The 19,137-nt window shown below is 40.1% G+C and overlaps 1 protein-coding gene across 1 annotated transcript in view; it reads right to left on the bottom strand.

Annotated features, from left to right (window-relative positions):
• Window positions 1-19,137, bottom strand: part of LOC134223129 (protein nubbin-like) — a 149,078-nt gene that overhangs the window by 20,503 nt on the left and 109,438 nt on the right. Inside the window, exons 7-10 of the mRNA XM_062702268.1 lie at window positions 4,983-5,163; window positions 4,203-4,259; window positions 3,289-3,372; window positions 2,983-3,131 (exon numbers count right to left, since the gene is read on the bottom strand). Coding sequence (XP_062558252.1) covers window positions 2,983-3,131; window positions 3,289-3,372; window positions 4,203-4,259; window positions 4,983-5,163 — 471 coding nt within the window. The remainder of the gene's footprint in view (window positions 1-2,982; window positions 3,132-3,288; window positions 3,373-4,202; window positions 4,260-4,982; window positions 5,164-19,137) is intronic.

The raw sequence follows: 19,137 nt of genomic DNA on the forward strand, positions 1-19,137 counted from the left end.
CGGAACGTGGTGCACTCTAACTTTCACTTACTCAGTGACTGAGTAAAATTGTATTACCCTCTCTTTTTTTCCCACGGAAATTTTACTCAGTTTTCGTCAAAAGCAGGATTACTCATAGCTATGAAGAAAGAGAAGAAAAGAGAGGGCAATACAATTTTACTCAGTCACTGAGTACGTGAAAGTTAGCGTGTGGGGTGCGCACCCCGAAGATCTCGTCACGTTGTATCGAATAACAATTCTGTCGTTTCTCGAATGCGGTAGCTTCTGCTTCCAGTCCGCCGCAAAAACGCACATGCTGAAGCTTTAACGGGTTCAGTACCGCTGTCTCCGTATCTCGTTGGGTTGTATGAATTCGACTCATACGATGAGTTTATAAGTACTTGCGGGAGTACTCCCTCTGACAGATCGTTTCGCGGAATTATCCCTCCGGTTTCTTCTCCGTTGTGAGATTCTCAATCCATTGGTCATTACCAACTTCGAGAAGCAGCTTGAACAAAACCCTCAATCTCGTTTCATGAGTATTTACCACTGGTATATGACGCTAGAGGTAAGCCCATCTTCGGTTAACACCAATCGTGCTTACTCCTTAGACTCCTACAGTTCCTCTGTATCATTTGATCTGTCCATGAAGCAGGAAGTTTATGAAATACCAGACTTTCTTCGTGCGGAGCTAATACCTCCATTATTTGCAAGCAAATACGGGCACGCCAGCCAGGAGAGAAACTTTTTCACAGATGGTTCAAAAACGGATGACTCTTTTATGCTCTTTTATGCTCAAAGAGCATTGTTCCGCGTATACTGCTGAGCTAGCAGATATACGCCAATCTCTCGAGCAGATCGCATCTCTATCTCCTGACGGTCAATGAAACCGGTTAAGCACTCAGCGTATCTTCTGAACAGGATACGGAAAGCTTCGAGTGCTTTATCAAAATGGTCTTACGGTCCCTTTTCATTGATCGACTTCGCGAAAAGAGAAAGCGGACTCATTGGCAAAGGTGGGCGCTATGGAACTTAATATTTACGATCGACAAATCACCTACGATGAATTTTTCAGTTGGGTAGATGGCTGTATTCAATTCGCCCGCAGGTATCCATAGTTAAAAAAATTTAATATGGGACGAGACGTCATTTGAACCATGTGTCGTCTAATGTCCAATCACTACTCTTTAAACGCACATCTTTTCAGAGTGGGGCTCTCAGAAGGCAATCTTTGTGTTTGCGGTGCAGATTATCAGGACATTGACCATGTCGTGTGGGCGTGCGATGAGCATCGTGGCCCCAGATCGGACCCGCTAAATGGACATCTCTGGGTCCGAGGAAAACAACGAAAACTATTAGGGAAGTGTTGGCGGGTCTTGACCTCGAATACATTTCCCTTGTCCACCAATTCTTGAAAGTAGCAGATGTTAGACTGTAACCAATGTCCCCTTGCCGTACCCCATCAAAAATGTCTTCTTCTTGTTGCTTATCAATATCTGTCGTTATTCCCTCTCGTATTTCTTCCTCTTGTTGTCTCCCGAGAAAATATTTATTTGTTCCATTACAGATGAAAGCATCTAAACCATGTAACCATTAGAATAGTAATTAGTCAATACCTTAAATCCCTTTCTTTCCCTTTGTATTATTGTATGACCAAACCTCGAAAAAAACCGCGAGTTTTTCGGTTCCCTAAAACTAATATTATTTATAGGAATCAAGATTCAAATTGTACTAGAAACAGGAACTTCATTGGCACCCTATTAAAAAAGGCTGTAACGCCTTTTTTAAATGTTGGTCTAGTGTTATATACAAGAGAAAAAGGAAATTTATTCCAAATTACAAGACACAGCCGCAGAGAAATAATGAATTCTTCTGGTCAAAAAAACACCTTTTCATTCTCTACTAATGATTCAAACAAGAAAACCGCAAGGCATTATGGCATCGATAGCGGCCACAGCAGCCTTAGCCCAGTTCCAAAATTTCAAAAATAAATAGATAATTAAAACTTTTCGGAATCCTACCCCCAACTGGCTGTCGTTCTACTTTATGCCTTTTTCTAGTCATAGAAAAATGCCGCTGAAGAAGTATAGACATTGTGTTCGTGCTTGTTGTGAAGAGAACCTAACAGAGGGTATCAGAAGTCAGAACGTCGGCTCCAGGGGCACGTTCACCTCAATTTGGGTGATTTGTGCCATCACCTTCACAGCTTTTTTCGTCACACACATGACGGAAAGAAAGTTAACAAAGCCTTGCTCGTCGTAACTGTCAGCAAATTGTGGAGGCAGACCAAATTGGGGCGTGATAAAAATCGAGTCATCACTGTAACTTGTACATATACGATATTGTACCGCTCATGAAAAATCTACTACTCCGCTTATTTTCAACCACAACAAAAAATGAGCGTCAAATAGTCGCCTAATTAAAACATACCTCCAGGGAAAAAGCCACTTTGATATTCTAGAAAATTCGGCCGCCACGTAGTGGATTGTGGCGATGAATGCTTTGATAGCACGTGCTTTTTGTACTGCGGATGAATTTCCCACATCTATGAGAGCATTGGAAATAATCACAAGAGTTGTCATTTGGTTGCAAGGCACAATATCTTGTAAAGCAGTAAAAGTATTCTGATTTTCAGCATTTTTATTTGAACAAATATTCAAGTCCAAATGTGCTCTGTTTCGATAGAAGCCAATACTATACTGCCGCTAACCGCAAGTCGAGCACATCTGTATATGGAGCTCCATATACAGATGTGCTCGACTTGCGGTTAGCGGCAGTATAGTGCTTTATCAATTGATAAGAAGTATAATGATGTCAAAGTTCACATATTATATTATAGTGTTATATTGTATCTAGTTATAAAGCTTGTAATTTGAATAGAATATTAGCATCATTATTTCATATATCTAAACCATCCAAATGGTAAATAAATTTGAGCAAAACAAAGCTATCAAGAAAAACTTAAAAATAAAATATAGTCATCAGCTCATCAATAACACTTACCAGACGGATGAGTATTCCGCTCGAAATGTCCATTTAACAACTCCAACGCCTGAGGCGTAAAAGAGGTTCGCCTTTTCCGCTTCTTCGATGGTTCCACCCCAATGAAGTCGGTCAAATGGTTCTGGCCTGACTTAAACCTTGAAGAGTGGCTGTAAAACAACAACACGCGACGGGTTAGAAAATTGCATTCAAGTTTTAACGTCAGTAATCAAACACAAAAGACACTAGGCGAGATTTGAGTTGCACATCGAGAGTTTTTATGTATAAAAGATTTGGAAAGATTTGCAGAAATTCAAACAAACGTACCTTTCCTCGGCCTCCTTCATCCAGCGCTCCAGAACGGGCTTGATCTTCTGGGCGCTTTTCGGGGTAATGTCAAGTTTTTCAAACCTTCGTATTTTCAATTATTGAATGGTTGCCCGTAAAGGGTGGAATGGGGTGCAAAACAGCACAGACAATCGTGTGTTTGTGATTAGGAACATTATTACGTTTGAATGTGATTTTATTAAATTTCCAACAAATGAAAGGAAGAAAGAACAAGACAAAAATACATTAGGAGAAAAAGTTAAATCAAATTAGTAATCCGTTTTCGAATCATCTTTGATTAATAGAGTTTCCAATCAAACAAAAAGCAGCCAATAGATTTCAGTATATTTTGAAGAATGTTGATTTTACTGTTTCGTAAAGCATTGGAATTTGCCAGGACATTGAAATTTCGGTAATTCTTGTTGCTTAGACATTTTTTTTTTTGAAAAATAAACGTTTTACATAAATAAAATTTAAAGCAAAACAATGCCCTGGCCAATTCTTGGGATGATGTAAAAAATAATAAACGAAGCATTCCATGCACTTATTAGACTAAGCTATGAAGTTAGACACATTCCATCGAATTACTCACCTGAGGGTCTATTGTTACATATATTTTACTAAAAGTCTACTTATGCAAAAAAGCTAAGTAATTTGTGAGAAAGTTGAACAATGCCATGCCGCAGTGATTCATGAGATTAATATCCTTTGACCAAAAAGGAACTAAATGTTGATCCCAATGATAAAACTTGATGCCAAGCGGAACAGAAAGCCAATAAAAGTAGAGCAGACGGAAAAGCAAACAAACCAAACAAATAAATGAATGAAAATAAAAACTACAACCTTTTCTACACATTTATAAGGATAAAAAATGGAAAACCGAACGAAAAAGTAAGTGTTGACAAAATACATACATTTGCTGCTGCTGGGACGAGAGTTGAGCTGCACAGTACATCTGAGCTGCAAGGGCGCTGCACATCGGAGATCCCACGTCAGAGGAAAATTTGCATTTTGGCACAGTGGCACACACAGAAATAGTAGGCGACGGGCGGTGGTGACCATGGTGATGCGGTAGGCGGAGGCGGGAACGATGGTGTGTGACGTAGTAGCAGTTTGCATTCGTAAACGAAAACATTATGATGGAGCAAGAAGATATGATGTAGAGGTACGTATAATTCCGAATGCGGTGACAACGAGAAAACACAAACGTTGCCCGAAATCAAAATGAGCGAAAGAAAGAAAAACGAAAATTAATCCGCTAGTCCATTGATTATGAATAATGATTAACGTAAATGAAACATAAACAAGGAAGAACAATGTCCTGGCACCGTTTTTACTCATTCTGTCTCATTTTATTCTGTCGTAATCCTTTGCCGAATTTTCGCTGAGAGCTTTCCAATTTTCCTTTGCTTTCACCTGTGATTTTTTGTTCACCGGCGGCGTCTGCTCAACCTCAACCACCTCCACCCCCGTACGATTATTTAAAATTATTCGCAGCCTGTAATTTACGGACCTTGTGGCGATTTAATCAAATGAGGACGACGAAAAATATGCAAATTACGGGCACGAGGACGGTGGTGGTTGAAGGCGTTAAACAAGGACGGAATCGAAACTTTCGGGCGAGTCAAGAATCGAGCGTTGCGATTTGGGTTTGTGGAATGAGCAAATTAACGAGAATTTCACGGCGCATTTACCTGCAGATGGCACTTTGGCTGTAGGCCGGCCCCTCGGTGACGGATAGCGCTTGGCCCACTTGGGTTTGCGTGAGGCCTAGTGACAACCGGCGCAGTTTGAAGGCCTTCGCGAACTCCTTGATGTCGTCCAGGTCGATCCCGTCGACGACGTTGCAGTTGGTTTGGTTGATTGTGAGTTCATCTATTTGGGGAAATGTATTTTAATGATTTGATTTTGATCACTGGTGTTTGAGTTGTGTGAAATTATTGGTTGTGATGTCGTATAGATATGTCATAAAGTCATATAGGGTGACGCGACTCATAGCTGAGTATCAGAGCAAAAGGCGTTATGTAAATTCCTAAATATCAATTGAACTGTTGGATAGACATATTCTTATTTTGAGTGCTTCCAACTCATATGTTCCAAATCAAATTTATTGATATTACGGGGAAACAACTGCTAAAGATCAAATTTAATAAACAGGATAAGTTCCAGCAGGCATGGGAAAAATCAAATTTTCAAATAATCGAGGATGAGCAACACTCTCATGCGATCACAAATCCAAATTATCAATGAATTATTGGCAGTGCCTGATTTTCTATCCGCCGCTGTCACATCCAGGCGCTATAGTATATGCGTAAAATAGCCAGCACGAGTAAATCGCCAGAAATTTGTATGGCGAAAGACATCTAATGCAGGTTTTCTCAAAATTAGGAACTTTTCATGAAAAAATATTTGGTACAGGTGATATAGAAAGGTGTCCGCTACTACGCACACCAAATATTTTTTCGATGAAGGTGCTTAATTTTGAGAAATCGAACCATAGATGCCTTTCGCCATACTGATTTCAGAAAGTTAACTCCTAGTGTGCCGCTGTAAGCACGCTCAAAGCAGGCGATTCACTGATAAAAACTCGCTAGCGAGTGAGAATCGTTCGACAATGAATCGACTGCTTTGAGCGTGCTTACAGCGGCACACTAGGAGTTAACTTCCTGAAATCAGTATGGCGAAAGGCATCTAAGGTTCGATTTCTCAAAATTAAGCACTTTAATCGAAAAAATATTTGGTAGGCGTAGTAGCGGACACCATCCCTCATAACCGATACCAAATAGTTTTTCATGAAAAGTTCTAATTTTGAAAACCACGTTAGATGTCTTTCGCCATACAAATTTCTGGCGGTTAACTCTTGCTGGCTATTTTGTGCATATACTATAGCGCCTGGATGTGGCTGCGGCGAGTAGAAAATCATCCACTGCCAATAATTCATTGTATCTCGATTTAAGCACTTACCGTTACTTTTTGAACTTATTTCTCTACCTAACAATAAAACACAATGCCAAGCATCAGAATGACCTTCATTGTTGACATTAAATTTGTATTGGAAAGGTTTAAATTTAATTGATAATTTTGTGTTTATTATCAATTGATTCCAAAATTTGAAAAGTTATCGCTAAGGCAAACTCGCCTACTTTTCACACCTGAGATGTTATCAAATGATAACTCCAATCATTATCGTGTGAGAATGATTCAACACAACCCTGAGTTCCAGTATGAATGTAGAGCCATTGAAAAAAACGATGTAAGTCAATAATAGCTGCACAACAAATCAAAAGTAAAATATTTATTATTACCAAGCCGATCTGAGATTTCTCAACCATCGGCCCTAATTAGCCATGCAGCGGGTTGCATTCGACTGACGGTGTTAGGTTAGCAATCAATGTGTGATCCCAATAAACGCTCCATTAGGAATCGATTTAAATATTCTGTCCTCAATACCATTATGAGCCGTTGACGTTTACGAAGAATGCATCTACCACACACGCCAGTTGCTCTCGCTCTCTTTCTGCTCGCGCTTCGGTAATAACGAATAAAGCACCGCACTTAGACAACTGTTTAGCGTAAATTAAGCGTTAATGGAGAATGTCAAATTAATTGACTCGGAAATTGAAAAACTGTGGTGTTCTTAAATTGGTTGCTTCATCATCGGCGGTCTCGTGCTTATACACACACTGCAGTAATCGGAGGGTTGTATGAGCAGGCAGCGTTCAAGTGTGACAACATCAACCGTCTTGGCTAATTCGAGCTGCATCATATCATGCTGCGTACATAGGCGTGCCCAACGAACTAGCTGTGCTTAGTGTTTCACGACCGCCAAATTGTTCTCACATAATCATAATTCCTGGTAAAGTATGTGCTAACGATTTGTGTCATTCATCGATAGTTCTATACATAATAAAATTTGTCCCAGACAATTATTTAGCTGACAGGAATTTAACCAAACATTTCGAATGATTTAACGCTCATGATTTAACTATCAATTCACGTTTAATAATTCAAAATTATATATGTTTGTTGCATGAAGTTAAAGATCGGATCATTGCCGGTATGGTTTCTTTTTTTTTCAAATTGTTTATTTATTAGGCTCATTTCTTTACTACAAAAGTCTATGCCGAAAATGGTAAAAATGATGAACATGTCATTTGTTACTCCAACTATTAAAAAAATTAACTTATCTTCCTATGCACGCACTTCTTTTTCGGGCGCGAACTTTTTTATTACTCTTTATTAAAAAGACTGGCTCTTCCTGTTTGGCGATAATATAACATTCGATTTTACATAAGTATTTTAAAATAAATTGAGAGGCAAATAATACATTAAGTGTGGACTGGACGGACTTCGTGAATATCGTACCATTCGTGTCAATCCCTGCCCTTCGTATTACTCCCTCCAAAGCGATGTTGAATAGCAAACACCAAAGACCATCACCTTGTCGGGGTGCATCAAATGCATCTTGAACATAACATGAGCCAAGAGCGTGCCTTGGTGTGTTTAGTTTCGAACTCTGAACACAGTTCAGTGTGCAGTGGGTTGGTACGCATGCAAAAACGATCAACCTCTGTTTTGATTGGGTTACGGCTAGAGGAATTTTTGATATAATTTTTGTTATATTAACAACTGACCAGGTTGTTAAGAAAATTATTTTGAGTTTTTTAGTGGAATGTCTTCACTTGTCATAAGACGAGTTTGTACAATCCCCTTGAATTCCATTACTTAATTGTATCTTGACAGATACGTATTTCGACCTCAACAGTAAGGCTGTCTTCAGTATCTCGTACTCGTAAGTCGAGCCAAGTAGTAGTCGAGAGTAGCGTCACTTTCATCCGTTACCACAGATATTGATTTGGGACTAATCACTAACTTTTAGATGGAACCAATGCACTCTCCAATAGTCCAGATCTGTCCTGGCCACGTCCTTGCGAATGCTGGGGAAGGGGAAGGATGGTTAGTCGGACACCTACTTAAGAAAGATGCAGAGAACTCTACGACCTCTCATAGGTGCCACGGGAGGTTCTGGAATTGTTAATGTGGAAGGTTATAACAGTAGGTAGAACGTAGTAGTAGTTGGTAGAACGTGAACCACAGAAATAACTACGATAAAAATACAAAATAGGAAAGAGGCGAGCCTGAAATTGAACCCACGACCTCCTGCTTATAAGGCAGAAGCGGTAGCCACTAGACCACCGAGCTCGTCTAGTGTTAAAATTTTGTTATGCATTATTTATCGGGGAATGGGATGATTAGATGACATATGAAAACATATGGGGTGAAAACTTTTGACGACAGAGGTCCTTCGTAGCGTAGTAGGGAAAGCACCTGTCTAGCGTACTGGGGTCGTGGGATCAAAGCCCACCGAAAGGGGCGGTTACCCTACAATACCTTTTCCGAACTAAATCTATCACATAATGTACATATTAGGGTGGCTCAAAAAACACTTTTTCAAAAATTTTGATGGGCCGCCCTCTTATTCGGTTCTATTTGATACCCTGATGCTCTGGACAAAATTTCAGCCAAATCGGTCAACGTTTGGGCGGTGCTAAACTCGTCGGAAGTTTATATGGAAAAATGTATGCAGAAACATCCAAAAACAGTGATTTGCAGTTGGACGGTACAATTTACGATCAAGAACAATGATACTCATTCAGTTCTTGTAGAATTAAATACAAAATGTAATGCTGAAAACCGCGAGAAGATTAGAGTTTATTAGGCAAAGATATTAGAATTTTACTGGAGTGTTGTAGGGGTGAATTTATTTCTTTTCAAATGTAAAAGAAACGAAATTTGCTCAAACCCCACTACAGAGAAATGCTAATAACTTAGCCGGGCAAACTCTAATCTTCTCGCGGTTTTCTGCGTAATATTCTGTATTAAATTCTTCAGGATCTGGATGAGTATCATAGTTCTTCTTCCTAAGTTGTGCCGTCCAACTGCAATTCACTGTTTTTGGATGTTTCTGCATACATTTTTGCATATATACTTCCAACGAGTTTAGCACCGCCCAAACGTTGACCGATTTGGCTGAAATTTTGTCCAGAGCATCAGGGCATCAAATAGAACCGAATAAGAGGGCGGCCCATCAAAAAAATTGAAAAAAGTTTTTCCCATACTAATTTGAGCCACCCTAGTACATATGCATAATCGAGTTTCAGGCATAGTAATTATATTCGATTTACCAAATTATTTTTTGAAGGCCCATCTGACCAATGAACATTATTTTGATGGTTAATATGATACTACGAAGTTAGTTCCTTGATTTCATACACTATTCTAAACCAAATATGTTTCGAAAATGAAAAACATATCTACAACAGTATATTATTTGTAGGGCTCACAAGTTTTTGAGCATAACGGAACCGTATTCAAGTTATTGATAGAAAAAACATACACCTGATATTTTTGGACACAATGCATTAGCGGAAAAATAGTTTTAAAAAAGAAATCCAAGATGGCGGCCAAATTCAATGTAGCTGCTTTAACTTCTATAGGGCACTGCACGGAAACATCTCTTTCTCTTTCGTTCTTCATAAATTTTGACGTTTACTGGCCTTGTTGTTTTCTAATTTCTTTGCAGCGAGAAAGAGACAAAGTAGTCCGTGCAGTGCAAATTGAGGATACACTCTTCCTCTTTCTAACGATATGCTGATCTCTAAGATTGGTGGAGAAATGTTGGAGTTTATGACAGTTTTGGTGAGTCAAAAATTGACAAAAATCGAGTGGTCCAATAAAATGATTTCGTGTATAACTATAGAAAGGTTGTTAATTGACACGATTAGCGCACCTTAATTTGATCATTTCCCACTATCCCCAACAGCCAACGGTGAGTGTGATAGGAGTACACTCAACTGATAAGATACTTTTGCACTCATATGAAAGTTGGCGCGAAAGGTAATGAAAACAAAAAGCGAAATAGGATAGACAAAACTCTTTCAACGTGTTCAACATCTTTCCATACACTATTCCATAGCATATTAGTATAATTAATAAAATACCAAGTGAATTAAACCATACAAATATCGGCTAGCGATCAGATCATTTGCGCACACCCGTAGACTAGAAGTCCGTCCGGCTCAATTAATACCCGTAGCGAAGGCCAGTGAGGATACTAAATGAAAATTATATTCTCCAATTCATCAACGGATTACGTGCGTATCAAACTCATTTCCGTGACGGAGAATTATAATTCCGGAACCTCTCGTTGAAACGACTTTCAACATAATATAATTTTCGTTCGGACGATTCGAGCGTAAGTCGGGCGATAAGAAGGACAAGGGTGCGCGCAAAAAGTCATGTGATGGTGGTGCGGTAGGTGGTCAAAGTGCTGGTGCTAGTGAGATTCCAGAGGTGGTAGTTGTGGATGAAACTGTGGAAAGATTTTCGTGCAAGACGTGTAGAGGAGTGGATACCAAGGAGATGGTCCCAGGTATCTGGCACCCCCAATCCTACCCATTATGTTTGACAATAGCCAACATCTTTGATTTTCCCCTTGTTCGGCTGAAATTGGGTATCCCACTGACAATTCTATTTTGTAATCAAACCACTCTTCCGAATTGATTTTTTCCAAATAGACGTAATTATTTTTCATCATTTTTCGAGAACTTGTGCGAAAGATTGAATGTGAGGTGTATTTCAACCAGAATATTGATGCCTTTAATAAATTTTCATATTTCGATCGGCACCAAGCGCTCAACTTCGCCAAAATATCATGATATTTAAAATATATTTTCAATGGCAGATTTTCGACGACTATGATTACGCCTTCGTATTAAATTATTCGATGATTTTGATGCTGGCATCAGAAACATGGCAGCTTCGCAGACCCCTGGATGGTCCAGTGTGACAAATGCGACGAGTGGTTCCTTTTCTCCTTTGTGGGTGTATCCGGAGACATCGCTGACAAGAACTGGAGTTGAATTAACTGCGTTACAGCGACATGGGTCCAGCGAACTAAGGCGGCTTCGGAAAACGTCGCCAAGCAAGATGACGACAACCTGGATCGCAGGTTAACGAGAAACCAGCCAATTAGTAACATCTAGGGTGGTCTAACCGGTAGTACCGAAACCGGTAATACCGGTATTACCGGCCAATTTTGGGTATGGAAAGCACCGATATTAGAGACGGAAAATATAGGTATTTTCGGTATTTTAAATTTGGCTAAGAAATCTCAAATAATTTTCACCTACTTTTATCAACTTAACTGCCTGTAAGGGCTCGTGGGACAAATATTCGGTAACAAGCAGTAAAGACTCATCATCGAGCATAAAATACATCAATTAAATGCGCGCATGAGTAACTTTGCCCAAGTAAGCATCATTGACGAAGTTTACGCTACAACAAAATTCGATCATTAATCGTCATCAATCATACCTGTTGCTTTATTATCTTAGCCATCTGTCAACCTCATGTGACCAGGCGTCCCGTGTTTCGCGAGACGCTGCATTTTTCAACCTCGTTTTACAAATTTATTACAATTCATACAACCTTACAAATGTTTTCCAATTTTTTGTGCCAAAATCTATGCGAAATGCACTTTTGAAGGATCTATTTTCAAGCCAGTGACGTAATCCAGATAGGCGTCCCACGTTTCGCAGGACGCTTGCATGTCCCATTAGTCAAACTGCGAATGACTTTTTCTTCAATGAACATTGTTGATATCGTCGAGAATTTTCCCGCAATGTATGACATTGTGAAAAAGTATGAGCCGTAGTAGTTCTTTTCCGGAGACCACCTGTGAAAAACGATTTTCTGCAAAAATATGTCCGTTCTGAATTCGGACGTGGCGTTCCAATTTACGTAGGAACAATTATCAAATCAAGCCACTATTTCGATGCTTTTAACTTTAAAGGAATAAATCCAAGAGAGACGCTTCAAATACGCCGATCTTTTTCTTTTTGAATAATTATGCCGTGGAGCAATTAATCAGAAACGATTTTGGCATTTTCTTCGAGGCATCCAAAGCTGCTTTGATTAAGCAAGCGTATGGGATCTTGAAGCGTCTTAGGCTCGGTGCACACGTAACGTCTTTTCAACTCTGCGTGCACACGGAGTTAAAAAAAGCAAGTGTGTATCGGAAAAAAGCGTTAACGCAGCGTCACCTGTGTGCACGCTGCGTTGAAAAGACGCTACGTGGGCATCGGGCCTTATGATTCTTGATGCGATCGTTGGAACAGAGACAACAATCATACCTGACGATCGGTACGAAGAAGATGCCTCTATGGATTTTTTTTTCTGGTTTATCGGTTTAAGAACAAGTAGTGAAGAGACTGTAGCAGAGCAAAACACTTACGTTGCTGGTGGCAAATACGTTAAAGCCAGGATCCTTGCATACAATCCGTAAGGAATTTTCCTACTATGAATCGGAAGGGATTAAGGGCAAGTATTTGACACTGATTATTGATAGTCTTGGAACCATTCGTCCTACTTCGGTTGAACCAGAGAGGGCATTCTCAGTATTTGCAAACATTGCTAACAAAATCCAATGCAGATTGGGAGATGAGTCGCTCAGTACGTAATGTTTACTTTAGTTTCGCTTTGCCCAGCTCAACAAGCAATGATTTTAACATTTGAAATTTGTCAATAAATATTGTTTTTCATCCAAAAGTCCAAATCTAAAGTTTTTCTTTTACCACCTGAAATTTTCACAAAAACCGGTATTCTACCGGTATTACCGGTATTGATTCCATCAAATACCGAATACCGGTATTTGACAAAAATGGCCAATACCGACCACCCTAGTAACATCGTAACAAGTACGCGCACGAATCTAGTGATTCCTCCAGCAAATGAATTTCGAAAATCCGCATATCTGGATCAAAATCCAATCAACAGTGCGCCAACATTCGCGGCCGGTCAAACAAAGACCGATCAGCAGAAGCAGCAGTGGGAGTTTCCGGGTGGAAACAGTCGGATTATGGACCTTCCGGTTGTGGACGCCGTCAAAGCACTGTCAAAGTGCTCCATTTCGTCAGCGGTAAAACGTGCAAAGCTAGGGCTTATGCGACTACAGGAGGAAAGAGAATTTCAGAAGCAGCAGGAAGAGCAGCGTAAAATCGCCGAAGCGAAAGCAGCGGATGAGCATCGCAAGTACCTGGAGGAGAAGTATCGATTGCTTGAAGAAGCGTTGAGTGAGAAAGGATCAAGAAGAAGTGAAAAAGGATCGAAAAGTCACAGTGAAGCCTCAGGTCGAGTGAATGAATGGGTAGAAAGAGCTTGTCAAGTACAGCAGGACGAATCAGAAGCAGATGGTTGTCTCAGGGGTAATGCAGAACTTCCCATAGGCAACATGGAGCCAACTCACACTGAAGGGTGGTTCGGACAGCAACGCATTCGCTTCGAACCAGATGCTCAAACCGGATATGCTAGAAATGCAGAAATCGGTGTGCGATTCAATCCCCGTTCAGCGAACCAGCCGTTTCATTCAGCAGCCGCAGCTGCAGCGCAGTCATCGCAACCTAGATTCTCCAATCACTTCCGTCAAGGACGGCCTTCGTATCCAGTTGGCAACCTATATCCTTCAAAGCGGCATCCACGCCTTCCCCGGATCGTTTCACAAGGTATCTCGAGACGAATTCCAGCTTTCTCGGTCTCAAGTGGCGGCCAGACAAGCCGTTCCCAGGGATTTACCAACGTTTTCCGGAAATCCTGAAGAGTAGTCAATACTCCTGTCGATGCTCAATCGTACGACCATGATGTGCGGGTTTACCGAGGAGGAGAACTTAGTTCGGCTACAGAAGAGTCTGAAAGGCAAAGCTTACGAAGCTGTAAAAAGTCGTCTAATGTTCCCCGGGAACGTAACAGGCATTCTGTCCACCCTGAGGATGCTGTTTGGGCAACCCGAAGTCATAATACAGTCGCTGATCGTGAAAGTGAGCGCTCTACCGGCTATTAGGGAAGACAAGTTGGATTCACTGGTCGATTTCGCCGTACACGTACAAAACTTCTGTGCCACCGTAGATGCGTGTGGATTGCAGGAGTATATATACAACGTCACGTTGCTTCATCAGTTAGTTAACAAGCTGCCACCATCGCTCAAACTCAATTGGGCGCAGCATCGTTTAACGGTGCCTGCCGCCAACCTGGCGATTTTCAGTTGCTGGATCTACGCCCTAGCAGAAGCCGCAAGTATCGTGCAGCCCAAAAAGCTTTCCCGTAGCGAAGCTCATGGCTCCAAAAAAGACAATGCGTACCTCAACGCTCATTCCGAGACACCGTCTACCGAGGAGACTAAAAAAACTTCGATGAAGGAAGACTCTACCTCAAACCCAGCTCCGGTGAAGCAGGGTTTCCCAATCTGTAAAGGTAAATGCAAGTCCGCCGACAATTGTAAGCGCTTTTTGGAACTCTCCCGAGAATCACGTTGGGCTGTTATTAGAGAGTTTGGGTTCTGCCGTACCTGTCTTCGTACGCACAAAGGGAACGGCAACGCAAGCCATGCGGCAAAAATGGGTGCACCTACCGTCATCACGAGGTGCTGCACAAAGATTCGAAGGAGAAGCCTCAGAATGCCGCAGTCAAGATCAGGAATGAGAGTATGCTATCTGCTTCACCCTGTTCGAATCCATCCGGATGCAACACTCATCAGTCGGCTACCAGCTCAGTACTGTTTCGTTATCTTCCTGTCGTACTGTACGGCAAAACTAATGTAGTTCGCACGTACGCCTTCTTGGACGAGGGTTCCGAGCTTACTCTGCTCGATCAAGACCTTGCTGATGTGCTACAGCTAGATGGTGCCGAACGACCGCTATGTTTGCGGTGGACCGGAGGAACTGAACGCTGTGAACCGGATTCCCTAGCCTACAATCTTCAAATTACCGGAGCCAAGGAAGGAAGCAAACGTTTCGATCTCAACGATGTGCGAACGGTGAAGGAGCTGAAGTTACCGCAACAAACGTTGGACATGACCAAGTCTATAGCCCCTCTATCTATTTTCTCTATTTTGAGCTTCCTTTCGAAAATTCTCTAACATTTTACCAGCATTTACTCATTCAAATTTATTCTCTTTTCTCGAGCTCGTGCTTTCTGTTGTAGCCCACAGTGTCAAAGTGCGATTGTTTACCAGCCGATGATTGCTACAACGACTCAAATTGATAGCGTATGGTTATTCCATCCAAGTGTAGTAGCGCTCGGCTTGTCCCACACACTCATAGGACAATATGTGACGGATCGCCGTAAGGTTCCCACTGGTAGGCAGTGGATATTCTTGCATATTTCATAAATATTATAGAAATATTTTAGCTTTTTCAGTCTGATATATTCAAACGGGTTTATATTTGCATTGCCCGACGTTTCGGCCCGTTTATTGGGTCTTTTTCAAGGGAAAAGCCGAAACGCCGTGCAATGCAAATATAAACCCGTTTGAATATATCAGACTGAAAAGGCCAAAATATTTCAATAAACACCCCAGTCGAACTGTTATCAATAAATATTATATCTATCCCAAATGAAAAAATATAACATTCCTTCAAAGATTCCGATGAGAATCCTGTAGTGATTCCGACAGAAATGTTCCAGGGATTCTGACGAGAATCTCCAGAGATTTCGATGGGAATCCTCCAAGCATACCAAAAGAAACCTCCTGGGATTCTGAAGGCAATGCACCAGGGATTCTGACAGGAATGTTTCAGGAAGTCCGAAATGAGAATCTTCTAGGGATCCTACATCCTCCAGGAATTCCGACGGAAATTTCCAAGAATTTGAACAGGAATGTTCCTGTGATTCCGACGGGATTGTTCCAGAAAATCAAACGGAAATGTTTCAGGAATTTCAATGAGAATCTTCTAGAGATTCCGAATGGAATCCTCCAGGAATTTCAACGGAAATGTTCCAGAAATGCCGTCGGAAATCCTCCATGAATACCAAAGTGAATGTTTCAAGGATTTCGTAGGCAATGTTCCAGGGATGTAGAATCAAATCGTAGAAGGATTCCAAAGCAATCTGTTGAGGGATCCCGAAGCAAATAGTCGGACTTCGAATTAATCCTCCAGTGATTCCAAAAAGAATTCTCCAGCGGTTCCGAAGAGAATCCTCCAGGGAGGTTGAAGCAAATCGTTGAGGAAATCATCGAATGATTTCTAAGCAAATCGTCAGAAGGATTCCGATCGTCGAGTGATAAGCAAATCGTCAAAATATTCTGAAACAAATCGTCAAAGAAGTCCGAAGCAAATTCGAACGATTTCGGAAGAATACCGAAGCAAATAAACGAGAGATTCTGAAGCAAATCCTCCATCCATCTGGTATTGTGAAGTACCACGATTGCTTTGATTGATATTTTAGTGGCTCTCCATTGCTGTTCATATCAAGCTTAAGCTTACTTTCATGCTTCCAAATCAATTAGGCAGGAATTGATTTCGGCATGCAGTCTTTAAAGTAAGCTGAATGCCGAAATATCTATTCCTGCTTTAACATAAATCAGTCGATTACAGTAATGATCAAGTCAATTAGAAATTGTCTTTTTATAATCAACACCAAGTGCAGTTTCACTGATACACAGCCACAGGAATCTTTCTCAGAAATGAGAAACAAGCTCATTTGTTTTCCATTCATTTCATTATGATAGGGTAAATATGGGAGACAACATTTTTGTATTCAAACTTTTTCAGTAATTCATTATGCTATATTTTAAAAATTGATATCACTGCTGACTAACTTTTCAAATCCCCCCCCCGCCTCCCATAATTTACGCCAATGGCAAAAATCGACTAAATATATGGGAAAATGCATACTTTGTTATAAGTTGTTACACTAGGAATAGAGGGAGGGGGTGGACCAAATGTCACGCATTACGCGAATTAAATTTTATTTTAAAAGTTTTTTGAATTACTCAATGGAGCAATTGCGGACATGCCTTGATTAAGACCATGAATCCGCATCCTCATCTTTACGTCTTCTACGCATAATTGTACCATGTTAAACCGTCTAAGACGAGTTTAGTACTTTCCATTTAATTTCACTACGTTTTACGTTAAACGTAGTAGAATTAAATGGAAAGTGCTAAACTCGTCTTAGACGGTTGAATACATTCCACTAAAAAGAGCTTAAAATATCTTTTCTGTGTACCATGTTAGTTTTTGTAGATTTTGACTTTTCATCTCGAAGAAGGCTATTTCTATGATTTTTTTTTAATTCTCAAAGATACCGAGCTTTGTTAGATTGCCATATTCCAACGCATTTTTGTCTCCACATATTAACCATTTCTGCAGATTGTATTATTTATGGAATAACGCTTATTGGAATAGTGTTTGCTGTGAGACAATTTGCTCAAAATTAAGTTTAGTTAATATTTGGTTGTTTTGGTTGAAATTTTGCAGAGTTGCTTCGTATTCAATCAGTAAACGTGCAACGGTTCAGATCAATGGAAGAATAATTAGAATAAAAAAATCGGCTTATTTGAATTCTCAATGCAACTGGTATGTTGGTACATACCAGTTACAACAAGGTTGGTTTGGTATTGTTCACATTCTTCCCAAGTCCCATTTTTTATCATGTTAAATGGGAGTGCATAATATATGATATATTATGATAATTAGATAAAATTGAATGCTATTCACGTAGTGAATTCCAAAGTGACGAAAACCCAATTGTGACTGATATGCGAGAGCGAATTTAAAGTTTTTCTTATTCCATTCAATGGTGGAAAAGATTCAAAACGAATTTGAAAATTGGAAACTTTTCGAAACAATGCATTGGAATTCAATCGAATTTCGTTCCATTCTGCTAAAGCCATTTTTGCTAATGATATGTTTGGAACTTGGAAATTGTTGATTCAGTCTTATCTGTTTGGATGTAAGCTAAATAAATGAGATAAATGTTTGGAACTTGTTCTAAATGTTCTCCCAAAGATATATCTGGTAAGCCTACTTCACAACATTTCCCACAACAGACAAGCGCAGGTACAGCGCCATTATCTGCCTGAGATGTTGCGTCACGTCACCGTTCTCAGACATCCGGAGAGGTATCAGCTTCTGCACCACTTGAATTATGTTTGAAATTAAAGAATGTTAGTCGTAGTAGTCCTTCAGAGCATCCCATCAACTTTTCCATTACATGGATTAGATGAGTGTCTTCAAGTGCCAATCCGATTAGTGCCTGCTTCTTATTACCCTTACTGGTTCAGGACGCATGAGCATTCGTAGGCCACACCGTACAATACTTATCATGCCCCCAAAAAGATAAGGAAATAAGATTTGCAATGAGCCCTCTTCGGCATGGGATTGCATGCTCATAGTCAAATAATAGATTGAACAACATACATTCATACATATTACAAGAAAGCGAATATCCATAGCCCATAGGAGGGGGTTGCCTAAAGTGTGACGATCCTTACAAGTTTTTTTGGATGGTTCATACAAAAAGTTTGACATAATGGGGAAGGGGATTAAAAATAATTAAGTTTTGCGTAACGTAATGAATGGATCTACCCAACATTAAAAAGCAACTTTAATTTCACTTGTCATAAGACGACCTTGTACAATCCCATTTAATTCCACCACTTAATTGTACCTTGACAGATACGTATTTCAACCTCAACAGTAAGGTCGTCTTCAGTGTCTCGTACTTGACTCGACTAGAGTATCTGTCAAGGTAAAATTAAGTGGTGGAATTGAACAAACTCGTCTTATGACAAGTAAAGACATTCCACTAAAAAGCTCAAAATAATTTTCTTACCAACTTTAATTTACTTTTAAATCGACATGATGAACGAAGTGCAATCTTCATGAAATTGTTAGGAAACACATTTCAAATATGGTTCAAAATTTTAAAAATTCTTTTGTGGCTTAACACTCAATTAATTTTTATTCACTTTTTTCGGCTTGCAAAATATTGACAAAGAAAATTCCTTAT

This window comes from Armigeres subalbatus, chromosome 3 (genome assembly GCF_024139115.2).
Source record: "Armigeres subalbatus isolate Guangzhou_Male chromosome 3, GZ_Asu_2, whole genome shotgun sequence".
NCBI lineage: Eukaryota > Metazoa > Arthropoda > Insecta > Diptera > Culicidae > Armigeres > Armigeres subalbatus.